Raw genomic sequence first — 13,789 nt, 5'->3', positions numbered from 1 at the left:
GATAGGTTTTTTGCAAGGCACAGCACCTGGTAGATGTCAGGCATGTGTTTGATTAGGGAGCTAAACAAGGTCATCCTCAGAAACCCGCTAAGACTTCTAATTTTATACAGTCTGAAAATGCCCAGGAGGCAGAAACATACTCAATTTAAATTAGTAAGTCTTGGTTATTCATCAGAATAAGTGTTTTTGTGCATTAAGAATAGCTGCTGTGTCTTAGCACTTCCCCCCATTGTTACAGCTCTTCCTTGAGCAGTGGAAATGTTTTGGGTGGTTTAAATTACATTTACAGTAGTAATTAGGTTTAAGCAACTTTGCAGTTCGCCTATCTAAATATACATCTGTGCCTAACGAGCGTATGATTTTTTTCCTTCTCCTTCACTCTCCCAAGCCACGACATCGTCAGACAGGGTGGGCAGCTGGAGGCAGTCATGTGTCCAACCACTGCCCCGCGCCTGGTGGAGATCTCTGCCCAGAGTTGCTACTTCTGACGGTAAGGTGGTGAAGTGGCTCTGGCTTTGGCCGCCAGCCGGCTAGTCCCGCTCTGCTACACCATTGCATCTCGCAGGATGCCAGGGGTTCCTCCTTCGCCCCGTGTTTCTTTCTTTTTTCTTAGATGTGAGACTAATAGCCATCTGCATGCAAACCATCTCAGCTTAGGAAGCATCTGTTCTCACTGTTTGTCCACCGCCTGCAGTACTAATCCTCCGTTTGTCACAACTCTTGGGCGCAGTAAAGCGTTTAAAGTGCAGCAAAGGTTGCGTGCTCTGATGTACAGCTTGTGGCTGCAGGCAGGTTGGGTTTTACAGTAAGGAGGGTCTGGCCGTTCATCGTCGCGCCTGAGCCACCCAAAGAGTGGGTAGAGCAGGGAGGGTCGAGGGGGTGATGCCGGGCGGTCAGGGACGGTGATGCTTTACCTCTCCAGTTGCGCTGAGTTGGTACCCCGGCTCCCATGGGCATGCCTGTATCTGTCCCAGGAGGATGACAAATCCGGTCTCGTCTTGCACAGTAAAGTCACGATCGGAAGCCCTTCGTAGGGTCTGCGTGTTGCTGCGGTTGTTTCTTGGCAGCAGTGGAGCCGAGAGATGCTGGTTTGGTCTCCCAGCTCGGGGCAGAGCAGAGCCAGCCGGGGTTGTGGGGCCGGCTGCTGGGAGCCGATGCCTGTTAGCCAGGCGTGATCGCCACGGAGCGCTTCGCCCCGGGACACGGCCTGGGTGCTGCCTCCCTGGCAGACTGGGAACAGGCTGGGACTTGGATAATCTCACCGCCTCGGTGACTCCAGAAACTGCAATAATCTCTTAATGCGTCCACGTGATGGCTAGGTAACGCTGCTTGAGGGTTTTCTTGATATGTGACTGAGTGGTGGGGAGATGAATTATTTTCAGGCTTTTCTAATATTATGCACACTCTAAAAATACACCCGCTGGAGGAAAAAAACTTGTGTGTTAGGGATTTCAGCTACATACAGGTTTTTCTGCTCTCCTTCACATTGCAGCGTCTTTCACTTGCATTTGATTTTCATGGTAACGAATTACTTTGGGGATGCTTGAAAAATGTAATGCTGCCAAAAGATCTCGTGATGCAGCTGGTGAACATTGTGTGCAAGCTGACCTGAAGGCACTGATGCTGAGCTCTGTCAGGCAGTGTTCAGAGGCAGGTCTCCCAGGCTGGTGGGGTCCCTGTGGTCTGGCAGAGGATTCCTCTAGTCTTCAGGTCTCCAGTCTGCATGTGCTTTGCCCAGCTGAAATTCCCAATTATCCAAAAGCATGTCGGATGTTTTCCCCCCTCCTTTTTGGTCCTGAAAAAATTGGGTTTACTGAGCGAGCCAAGTCATGTCAGTTTGGCAGGACATGTAGATACCTTCAGAAATAACTCATGCACTAAAACTGCAACCATAACAGTGTTGGGTCTGGACCGGTGATTCATTTGAACTAATTGGCTGCTGAGAGCATTGGTATGTCCATTTGTCTCCATATTTGAGTAAGATTCAGCTCCTGTGAGCCAGATGATCTCGTCCTAGTGAGCTTGGCTCATCTCTGATGATGCCAGAAAGACTGTCATGGAGCATGAAACATGCTGGAGAGCTCGGAATGAGAGTTGGAATATTTATCCTGATTCACTCCATCTGAAAATGCAGACTCAGCTGGCTTTGTGTCCTATTCCTCCACCTCTTTTCTCACAAGCTAGGAAATAAACTTGCTGATTATTCCTCTCAAATGCCATGAATAACCAAAGTCCAGACAGAAGTGAATATGTGAAAGGCTGTAGATGGTAGTGCAGCTGTTATTATCCACAGAGATCTTAAATTTTCAGTAACACTTGCATACTGCTTTATATAAGTATTCAAAGCTGCATGTACTATTAAAGAATTCTGTTTTCATTCTGGATGCTTTAAGTTCTCCCCAGTTGTGCAACAAGCCTGCCTACGTTATTACTGCTGTGTTAGAAATCTGTGACAATGAAGCTTGCCTGTACAAGTGACTAGCAGCCTGTCTGTCTGAAAATCGGCCAGTCAAAAAGGACAAGCAGCTGGGTGAAGTTATGAAAAGAAATGTAGTGAGGAGGAACGTAGCTGAGAGAGAAAAGAAATGTAGTTGTGGGCTGTTGTGCCCAGCTACTTGCAGTACTAGAAGCTTCGATGTGCTTTTCCGTACAGGAGAAGGAATGGCCTGAAACCCAACCACTTGTGTCAGGGCAAGGTGTGCTTGGTGGGAAGCCTTTTGGAAAGGCTGGGTGCTTCCTGGGGAGAAATAACGGTTTCCTGAGTTTGTAAAAACAGTGATGCTTAAAGCAGCTACATATCCTCTCATAGATTTTTGTTGTTGTCCCTCCTCTCTCTCCCCTCCCATGTCTCAAACCCTGGGCAGTTTGTGTGGTCACATATGATGGTGTATGCTTCTGTCCGATGTAGCTTTGCAGCAATCATTGTCTGTGTACCTGAATAAAAGCATCAGAATTGTTTTGATTTGCTTTTTACAAGTTGTTGAGGTCTATATTATTGGATCAATTTTTGTAATTAGATATTAGGAAGAAGTTCTTCACTGTGAGGGTGGTGAGGCACTGGAGCAGGTTGAGAGGTTGCCTGGTGAGGCTGTGGATGCCCCATCCCTGGCAGTGTTCGAGGCCAGGTTGGATGGGGCTTGGAGCAGCCCGGTCTAGTGGAAGGTGTCCCTGCCCGTGGCAGGGGGGTTGGAACTACATGATCTTTAAGGTCCTGTCCAACCCAAACCATTCTATGATAATATGCCCCCTATGTATAATCCGGTGCTGTTGTAAAAGCTGTGGCTTGTGGATGGGCTTTGGTTATAACTGAATTTCACAAGCAGGTACGTTCTGCAATTTATCTTGGTTTGGAGCTGATGGAGGAGGAGCTATATGGGTAACCTGAGTTTTGAATTTGATCCCTTATGATTCTCATTAGAACCACTTGTAGTGAATAAGCTAAATAAGAAATACAACACACAATGTATGTGCAAGGCCTGTGGTTTTACTGGGAACAGGAGCGAGCCAGGGGAGGCCAGCTCTAACTCCAGCTGGACACAGGAGCTTTCCCAGAGGCACGTTCAGTTACCTGGAGAGGGACCCATCTTCAGTGGGGTGCCTCCTTCTCGGTGTCCTCTTGGTTTGCTTCACAGTGTCTAAAATTCTGGGGGGAGGAATAACATTTTGCAGGAATTGGGGGTAAGGAGAAAAAAAGAGGCGGGGGGGGGAAGATTCCCATTAATGGTTTTGCATACTTGGCGTGGGGAGTTGTAAGCATCCCAGACCAAATATCCTCCCTCCGCCTGCCTCGGGGGGCTGGGCAGCGTTCCTTCTGCAGCAGGTCGGCTGCATGTTCACAAGGTGGGGTTAAAGCAGCTTGACTAAAGCTGTGGCTGGAAAAATAGCTTTGTTAATGTGTAAGGAACAAAACTGAGATGGCCTGTTTGCATGCTTTTATGAGGGGTTATCTCTAAAATAGCTGCTGCTGGCCTTTAAGCTGTTGGAGGCAAAGCAGGCTAAGCCATAGACCCAGCCTTACTGGGAATGTTGGAAACGCTGAGCGGGGTTATTACTTGTGCTGGACAAGCTTTGTGTGCCTTGGTTAAGGAAACTTTAAATAAATGACTTGTTGTCCCTTTCACTTTGGGATTATGAATAGTAAATGTTAGAAGAAAGGGAAATTACAGAAACACTGTGGAAGGAGGTTTGGTGGAGAGAATAAGAAGGAAAGGACAAAACCTGTTTGGGATGGCTCTGGGGAATCTGCTTTAACCCTTTGCTTGCTTGTGTGTTTCTTGTTGATGAGATTTTAAAGAAGGATCTGGATCTTGCAAAATATTCTCTGTGGGTGTTTCAGGTTTATGCTGCTCTTTCAACACCAGTGTCTTACATCCAGCTGGGATTTACTCACTGCTCAGCTAGGGCAGGAAACGCTGAATTTGCTTTTTTAATAAGCGCTTGGGTGTTTTGCTGCTCCTCCTGAGTCCCCAGGGAGATATTCTGTGCTTTTCTTGATGTTCTCTTACTTCAGAGAAGTACAATTTTGAAGAGCGAATACGCTGTTTGACTCCTCCTTCCTAACCCTGCTTTTGGGAGTTACTTTTTCACACGGCTGGGGCTTGAGTTAATGTTTAGCAAGTCTCAGCTTCAGCCCGGGCTTGGAAATAACTCCTTGCTCTTTTCTGCTTACTCTGAGCGCCGGATGCTGCCCGTGGGCTGTGTCCTTCAGCCCGCGTCCCAGGCGTGGGTGGCTCAGCCTTGGGCACTGCTGCCTTGAAGACGCAAGTGGATTTACCGTCGCTTCTGCTCGGTCCGCCCCGGTGGGTGGATGCGGGGAGGGAGGAGAGGATGCCCACGGCCACCCGATCGGCACCTCGCGGGTGACGAGGAGCAGCGATTTGTTATCAGTCACGAGGTTCGGCAGCCGCTCCTCGGCTCGACAGTGGAGGGGCACGGATGGACTGACCACCTCTCTCCTCCCCATCTGGCCATGGACAAGGGTGGCACGTGTGGCTCCAGGGTGGCCAGAAGTGGGATCCCCAGGCCCCGGGTGGTGTTGGAGCCAGCCAGCTGTGCCCACCTCGGCAGGTAGGGAGCGTGGTCGTGGGGTGCAGCGGTACGGGGTGATCACTGCTCTCCTTCCTCCCGAAGGCAGGGCGTAAAGGCAAGGCAATACTTGGGGGAGGGTAGGTTGGAAACAAGGTAAATTTCTAGAGGTGAGCAGGCTGTAATATGCTCTTTAAAACTGTGTTTTGACTGCCTTGATCCTGAAATGAAACCTGTGAAAAAAAACCCTTTTTTCTTATTATTTTTTTTTATTAACCCTATAATTGGGATGCGTGCAGCAAGCTGTGGAAATGGGACCTGGGGGTGCGTGCGTGCCTGGCGGGGCTAAAATGCAGACTATGTGCTTCCTTGTGGTTCAGTGGTAATGCTGCCCTGGCAGCATGTGGGGTTTGAGGGCTGTTCAGTGATTTGTAGAACTGTATGAAGGTAAGAACTGCTTATTTATAAATATCATGCAAAGCACACGTACTAAAGGACAGAACTGAAAATTTAACTGCTTTGCTTGACAAAGACCGTACTGTTTGTGTGCTTACCGGACATTAAATGACTTAAGACTTCATCTAATGTGTATTTACATCAGCTTAGAAGTTGCATCAAGTTTCAGAACGTTTCCCTGCTGCACTAATTAAAACCTGTTGGTTTTGTGTGAATGGACTCACAGTGATTTTATTTCTAACGATAGCTCGCATTTTCATGTTTCTGTCTGACTTCTCATTTTTCCTAGTCGGCTTTGACCTTGTGTGTAGAAGCAAGAAAGGAGGCAAAATTTGAGATGTAAAAAAAAAATAAAAATAAAAAAATAAAAAATTAATAGTCATCTTAGGGGGACTGACGCAGGAATGATGTGGTAAATTACTTTAAAATTACCCATGTGTAAGAGAACTAGACTAACACCTTGAGTACTGCAGGCTTTCTTTGATAAAAATCAAAATATTCAGTAACAACTTATGGGTTTTGCCAAACAAGTTAGTTGAGTTTCAGTGTCTGTACTGGTGCCAGAACACCTCTGTGGTCAGGTCTGAAGAGATGCTCCAGCAGGAACACCAAATTTGGTCACTAACTTTGACCAAAACTTTTAACTCTTAGCAAGTGGTAATTCGCATCTGTTCATTCAGGCCTCGCCAGCTGGTGAAATACATCTTATATGTATATGTACAACTAAGCCTCTCTGCTAGGATTGACCTAAAACATGCCTATATAATAAGGCAATGATACGCCAGCCAACCTGGTCTTCTAATTAATTGACTTTAATGACTGTTTATTTTTGCAGCAGTGACTGTGGCATGCTCCTTGGGTTCCCATTAAGACACCTACCACCTTGCCCGGCAGTCGTGGTGCTGTGCCTCCAAAGCACCGCTGGGAAAGAGCCATTGCTGAGCCAGCTTTTGAGCCAGCTTTCCCTCCCTCGTGCTTCTCCTCTCGGTGTTGTACAGCTTGTGGTACCCGAGGTGGCTCGCGGCTGGGGTCGGTGGCCCTGGGCTCACGGGCAGCACTTCTGTTATTAGTTATAGAATTAGTTATAAATCTCAACTGAGGGGAGGCTGTCAGGGCAGTGTAATAGCCAAGCACTTTGTCTCACGTGCAGTAACTCCTACCTGAGAAATCCAAGCAAGCTTATGACTGTCCTTCCTGTCTTCCTGCATCCCTAAACCTCTCACGCGTGAAGCATAGATGAATTCCAGCACATCTCTCAACCTCTCCTTACTTTGTGCTTGTCAGCAGGTTACTCCTGTGACCTCTTCAAAGTCTCTTGCCTGTTCCCATACATCTGAGCAACAACTTATAATTACTCATTCTCTGCTGTGGTGTGGGTACAGCTGGTAGAATGGGCTAGAAGAAGAAATGAGAATGAGTTCTGTCATCCCGATTTACTCTAAGTTCAACATTAAAGAACTTTTAGGACAAATATTCAGTGTGTGTGAGTCTATGCTTTTCTAAAAAGCCTTTGCATTAATGAGCGATCACACAAAAAATAAATTCACAGCCCTTTTTTAAAGGATTCAAACACTAGCAGTCTTTCCTCTGAAAGCCCTGTGGTCCCTCACCCCCTTTGTCCCGAAGCTGGGCAGCTGAGGTGTACAGAGCTTCAACACCTCACCTGAAGTCACAGCAGTGATGGAAATAAAGTAAGGGCGTCTCGTCTGACGTAGCGGTAGCGTGTTTTGAGGACGCGTTTAGTAACTGGGACGTATTGACTCATTCTGGCCTCGGCAAAATCCCTGGCAGTGTGTGCTACAGGGCTGTGACAGCCAAGTCACTACCGGCAGTCGGTCCGTGCCAGCCGCCGCGTGGGAATCCCGTGCACACGCTCAGCCTCGTGGCAGCCGGAGGGAGCCCGGGGCAGCTTCCATACTGGCGAGGGGGTAGTGGGTAAGAACAAGTGTGGGGAAGCTCCTGCCTGCAGCCCCGTGCTAACTGGTCTGTGGGTTTTGCAGCCCCGTGCTAACTGGTCTGTGGGTTTTGGCATCATGCTGTCGTGCTGATAGGTGGAACTTGAATGGCAGACTGGATCTTTGTGGCTGCTGGACAGACAAAGCTGCTTGTGTGTTTAGATGAACGTGGATTCAGTGGAGCGTGTGAAGATGGAAGTAGGGATGAGAATGCCACCTTTTAATTAACGATTCTCATAGAATCAGCAGGTAGATCAGGCTTATGAATTCACAATTCCATTGAAGATCGCAGTACTCCTAAAGCTTTGTTTTGGCCAGGTACCCCTTTCTCGCAGCCGGATTTCCGTGTCAATGAAAGCCCTTTCCTGTTTGGCTTACCGTGCTAACGCAGGGAAAGTGAACAACGGGCTCGTCTGCAGTGACCTTACAGTGGAACAATAAAACACATACAGAGAGCATGGCTTATGTCTTCTGAGGCCAAAACAAACTCTAGCATGATGGGACAGACACCCAGCTAATAGACTAAACTAAACATGGCTTTGAATATTTTTAATTTGGCTGTATCTGCATGGGCTTATCAATCCGGTGTTTGTTCTGCTCTGAGTTTTGGTCTGAGACACCTCCAGGCGGATCTGTAATTACAGGCAACTTTTGCTATTCCTTAGCTTGCTTATTAGACTCTTAATAATTAAGAGAGAGTGGAGACAAATCTATTCCAGCTGAAGGCCCGAGACACAGATGTTGAGATGGGGTGTCTTTGCCCTTAAGTACTTTGATAGAAACACTTATTGTCAGGCAAGTTATAACCTATGCTTTATTTAAAACTCCCAGTGCTGTGGTGGAGGTAACTTCTGGAGTTTGGGTCCAGCACAGAAAGCGATGGAGGTGCTAAGCTAAAGCAGCGTGTTACATACAAGCATCAGGATTCAGGTCTTTTACTCCACATAGCACTGGGCAAAGGATCGCTGGTTTGTCTTTCTGGTGTCACTAGGAATGCCAGGACAGGAGCTGGGGAGTGCCTTGTTGTTGTTGGAGTGGGGGAAAGCTGGAGCTTGTACGAATTACTCCGCGCATGCAGAGCTATCTGGCATGTCCTCTTTATCACTTGCAGAACAGGCTTCTTCAAAACAACCTTAAATGACGCTGCTCCCCGAGCTGCTTGCATAATGGAAGATCTTGATGAACTGATTGCTATGTTACTGAAAACAAGCTGTAATTTTATTAGCAAATTGTAGTAGTGACATCTTAGCTATTCTTGCTGGTGCTATACAGACAGACCTTCAAGTGTGCCGTCCCATGGGTGCAAAGTCCTCGATAAAATGCATTAATGCGAACATAAGTGGCGGTTGGCAGCAGTGCTACATAAAATAGCCTGGGCTAAAGGCACTGTAACTTCTCATGGGGATGCTCTCAGCGAAACTACTAGGTATATAAGCAAATCCCCTATGGTTAGAGATATACAGAGATGTATGTCAGCAGTGGCAGCCTGCTTCTAAGATTGCTTTAATTCTGGCTCTTCAGCTGCTTTGGTTTAGTTAAGCTAGAGAAAGTAAAGCATGGTAAGAGTATATCAGGTAAGTTGCTGTTCATTGCTGCCACAGTAATTTGATAATTAGTCAGTCTATGCTTTTTTTATGGTCTGATCCAAGGAATATGAACCAGCCATGTGCTTTTCATTTTCTCCTAAGAGTAAACTTCAGTTGTGGTTTTTTGTTGCTTGTTATGGGGAGAAAGGAGGAATTGGTAGTCTGTGGTGGTTGTACTTAGTGTACAAAATTTGGGAGATTGTAAGGGTAGCAAAGCCATGCTTTAAAGATTTACAGTAGAGCTTTCTTTTGATTTAGACCTTTGGTAGAAAAGTTGTGGAGCTTTTGTCCACAAGGCATCTTCTGGATAAATTTGTTATCTGTGTTGCGAATAGTGTTTTGTGTAATTCTGCGTGTCAGAATGAAATAGCTGATTATGCACGTTTCATCTACGATTTTGATAATAAGTAGATTGCCTTCTTCCATACAGGGACCTGTTCTTATATTAGCATTGATATCTTTGAAACATTGAGGTTTAAACTTCCAATACTTTCAGTAAGCAAAATATATACATATTTTACATAGGTATAGCTATAGGTATGTGACTTACTGCTTCAGGATTTTCTCTAGTTTTTCAAATACTCCTATCTGTTGTTTCTGGATGTCTTTTTCCTACTACATGATTTTAAACAAGAAAACCTATTATGGTATTTATTGTGGTGGGCTGGTCTTAAGGTGGTTCTTTCTCTTCAGAATTAACTGTGCAGTTCTTCATTTGGGTCTAAACTGCTTGCTTATGGTAGGAACTTAGAAGCAACATGAAGAGGGACTTTTTCCTGCATGGACTTTTTTTTTTGTCTGTTTGTTTCTTTTAATCTTGTGCTTTTGTAGCCATCAGTTGCTCTTGACCTTGAAGTAAATTGAACACCGGTAAGATGTATGTGTGCTGTGATGCTAACGTATTTTTGTTCTCTAACTTAGTGTCTTTATCTGTCAAAATACTGCAAACAGTTGATAGAATAATTTCTCACTTTTTTTTTTTCTTTCAAGAGAACTTGTGTTTCATTGTAGTGGTCTGAATTGCTATGATGCTGTGACTTGGTGTGCTGCTCCTAACTTGCCCTTGAGGTTAATTCGGACTCCTTCCATCTGTTTCTTTGTTTCATATGTGCCTTTGTGCTTGCTCCAGAAATGTCTTTAAAAGCTACGTGTTTGTTGTGTGGAAGGACTGCCTCGTATAACTTAATTCTTCTGTTCTTGTTGCCTTTTTCTCATCTTATTTTTTCTGGAAACAGTATTAAAGGAATTCCATTTTCTTGGCTTACACTTGTCACCTCCTGTTCTGTTTGAAATGTTTGAGAAGGAACTTCTTTATTCATCTGCTAGAGAGGTATTTCAATGAGGGAAGGACGTTAAGCAAGCAGTGAAGTAGTCTAGGCAGCTACAGATCCTTTGAGACGCTCTCTGATGGGAATGATTCAAGCCTGGAATGAACAAAAGCATAGCAACGGTGTTTATTTTATTTTGATATTCAAGAGGGCCAAGAGTTGCATGAGTGTTTGCAATATATTTGCCCTGTGTTGACAGTATCTAGGAAGAGATCAAAACCTACTCTGAGACTGCATATTCTAGCCCAGGATCGGTGAGCCACCATCACTCAGGGTCAGCACTAGGCAGGCACCCAGATCTTGCTAAGGGCTACCAGTGCTACACGGAAGGGGTTTGTAGAAGAAATAATAAGAAAATGAACTGTATAAGGTCCGTGCCAGTCTAATTTCTGTGTTATTAATACTGTTAAGTCAGGGTTAGACTGAAGGTGTTAGGCAAGTCAGCTGAATGAATCTCAAGCCCCATTAAAACTGGCTCTGCTCTTAACAAGAGGAGAAGGTTGCATGAGGATGATCAGTCTTTCCACAGAGCCAGGTTGTCCTGAACTAGAGCTTTCTGCCGGTTTGCTTTTTGTTGGGTTAATTTTTAAAACTTTATAATCTTAAGCTTTTTGATAGGTTAATAGTGCAACCGAGTGAACTTGATTATTCCGCCTACTCTTTGCCCAGTTGCAACTGAGCAATTAACATTTCAAGCCAAGAATCTACACTTTCAATCTAAACTGTTGCTATGTTTATATGTACGTCACAGATTGCCCTCCATTGACTTGGGAATGCAATGAGGAAGAACAACCTTTTAGGTGCACTGAATCTAAAATTAACCTTCCACCTGGGTAGTTGGATTTGTAAAGCACTGTGCACTGTGTTCAAGAAAAGAAATATTTAGACCAGAAAATAAAGCATTTTCTAAATTTACAGGCCTGACTCTGCTTTGGTGTTATCCTGTGAGACAGGAACAGCAGCGCTAGTTTAGGACTTCTAGAGCTGGGCCTTGGATCCTGCTGCTGCTGTGTAGAGCTGCTATGTGACATTAGCATCCTGAACCTTGGGGAAACAGAGTGTAGTGCATCAGTCCATGGGGCTGTTGAGATAAAAAGTTAGGATGGCTTTCGGGCTGTTTGACGCACATGTTGTTCAAGTACGGCTCTCCTAGAGTAGGCATATAGTGTGACTGGTGGTGGTGCTTTTCGGTGCAAGCACTACTAGGTCATCTGTATTTCCAGCTGTGGAAGGAAGCAAAATAACTGCGGGTGATATAGAAGCATGAGTCAGAATGGGATAGGGGTACAGCAGTTCGCTGTTGTCTGGCAAAACTGTATCCTTGCACCAGAATTTTGTTGTTTTGATATGGGCTGAAGGTGCTGGTAGACCAAAACCAGCTGCTGGCAAGGCTATAGCCTGAAACCTGGACTGTAAGGATGTTGTGACCCTTCTCAGATGTGCACCAGGAATATGTCCTAATGCCGTAGATGAGTATTACTCCACTTGGTCGTAGTATCTCCCAGACTAAAACTTGCATTCAGGATCTGGTATCTGGGTACGCCATGCAGAACATCCAAGTCAAGAGTCACCCTTTTGAAAGAGCTGAAGACTGTATTTACACTGGCTTAAAATTTTGCAGGTTTTCCTGTGGCAGGTGTGGAGAAGGGACTGTCATAGTTACATGTGACACAGGCTGGCCCCAGAGCATGTGTACTGGGTGCAAGCTGCTGCTTGGGTCTAGGGTAGGTTCTGCTGGATCTGAAAACCTAAATTCTGTTTCGTTGTGAATCCATGGAGATTTCTGGAATGTTAGATGAGCTGGCTCTGCTTTGAGCTGCTTTGATCTGTATAACCTGGATCCCATGGTAGTATGGGGCAGTAACTTAGGGCAAGAAGAGTGGTTGTGTGCCTGCTGAGTGCCTTCAGCAGAGCAGTTAGGGGAGCCTGTGAGATGGTTCCTCAGCCTGTGTAGTACTTGTGCAGCGTTGTGCATTGGGAGAACTGCTCTGTAGTGCAAGTTCAGCTGCCAGTGTTTCTGGCACTCATACCGCCAAACCCAAGCCACTCAAGATAATCTAAAATCCTCCTTCTAGTTACCTTCATGTTGCAAGTGATGATTTCTATTAACTGGCTTGTAATAGAATTCTAGCGAGATATCATGGTAAGGTATTACACAGTCTTTTTGATGTTAGCAAGGTGGCTTTGTTTAAATCTCATCCTCTTACAAGATGGCTGTCAGCAAATGTGAGAAAACGGAGAGGAGTACTAAAGATGAAGAGTTAATGTGAGGGATGTGATCTAAATTTTTAATTCCTAATGGGTAAAGATACAAATAAAAAGTTGGAAGGGGAAATAATGATTTGGGATGGTAGCTGTAGTAGAACTGAGAGAAATGGCCGTGAACTATGAAGGTAAAAAAAAGACATTTTTTTAATCTTAGATTGACTATTTAAGTACTCTACGAGACTATAAAGTGGCATCTCAACTGAAGGCCTGCTATTTGGGTATCCAGGAGTAGGAAAGGGGAGTGGGAAAGGCAGGGATGGGTACTAAACAAGCCTTTGTCAGAGGTGGGCTGGATGGCGTAATAGCTCTTTCCAATCTTTCACTTCTGTGTTCCTGTAAAATAAACAAACAAAAACCTTCTTATTCTTGTTCTCAATGCTGTCGTTGGCTCCAGATGTTCCCAGAATGATGGTTATTGCTTGAGTTCTGACCTTTAGAGAAGAAGGGCTGCCTATGTGCATGTTAGAAAAAGGTATGAGCATAATATGCATGCACATGTGTAAATAGAAGTGCAGAATATCCTACAACATAGGGCTCTTGGTTGGTAGATCTTCAAATTTATGACTTGAAATGTTTCTTACAACAGAAGCAAGTTAATGCCAGAACTGCTAATAATGGCTTTCTGGAATGAAAGGAACTAAAACTTTCCAGATATTTTGCCATCTATAACTTTCTAAGTCCTTCCGGAGCTGGGAGGCTAAATTGCGTTTGGTGGTTGTTTTGTTGTCATGGTTTTCAAGGCACAAGACTTGATCTGTGTTTTTCTTGTTGTGAGACTAGAAAGCAATTGCAATCTGGTTTTGGTGGTGGTAGCTGTTCACAGGTGTGTTTCAAACCATCCAGAGTTAGCATAGTGTGCAGTCTCTTTAATTTTGTATTCCCAAGTCGAACCACTGAGGTGTTTTCACAAGTAGGTTCCACTTATCCCTTTTTTTTAAGTCTTTGAAAAAGATATACAGCAGGGTTTAAACAGCTTGCAACTCTTTGAAGTGAATTAAAATTCATTTTAGGTGAGGTATTATTTTATGAACTCATGAGAACCTCACCACTTTCTGCAGAGAGGTTGAAAGCTGAACGAGGCCAGTCTGGGACTTTGGCCACCCATGAATTAATCAACAGGGTGGTAAGAAAATTCTGTATGTTTGGGTTTCCCAGGACACTTGTGCTGTTT

At 45.0% G+C, this 13,789-nt stretch overlaps 1 protein-coding gene across 6 annotated transcripts in view; it reads left to right on the top strand.

Annotated features, from left to right (window-relative positions):
• Positions 1–13,789, top strand: part of ARHGAP40 (Rho GTPase activating protein 40) — a 43,900-nt gene that overhangs the window by 9,409 nt on the left and 20,702 nt on the right. For 2 of the 6 annotated variants that reach the window (XM_075059175.1, XM_075059165.1), the window contains exon 1: positions 4,770–5,067. The exons of 2 other annotated variants lie outside the window; for them this stretch is intronic. In XM_075059175.1, the coding sequence (XP_074915276.1) occupies positions 4,808–5,067 (260 nt within the window). In that variant the 5' untranslated portion in view covers positions 4,770–4,807. Of the gene's footprint in view, positions 1–467; positions 491–4,769; positions 5,068–8,987; positions 9,011–13,789 lie in introns of those variants that run through there. 2 more of the 6 variants (XM_075059211.1, XM_075059201.1) reach the window with 2 other exon arrangements.

Source organism: Buteo buteo, chromosome 2 (assembly GCF_964188355.1).
Source record: "Buteo buteo chromosome 2, bButBut1.hap1.1, whole genome shotgun sequence".
Lineage (NCBI taxonomy): Eukaryota > Metazoa > Chordata > Aves > Accipitriformes > Accipitridae > Buteo > Buteo buteo.
The sequence above is the reverse complement of the archived record's forward strand: the minus strand, read 5'-3'. Positions and strand labels throughout refer to the sequence as shown.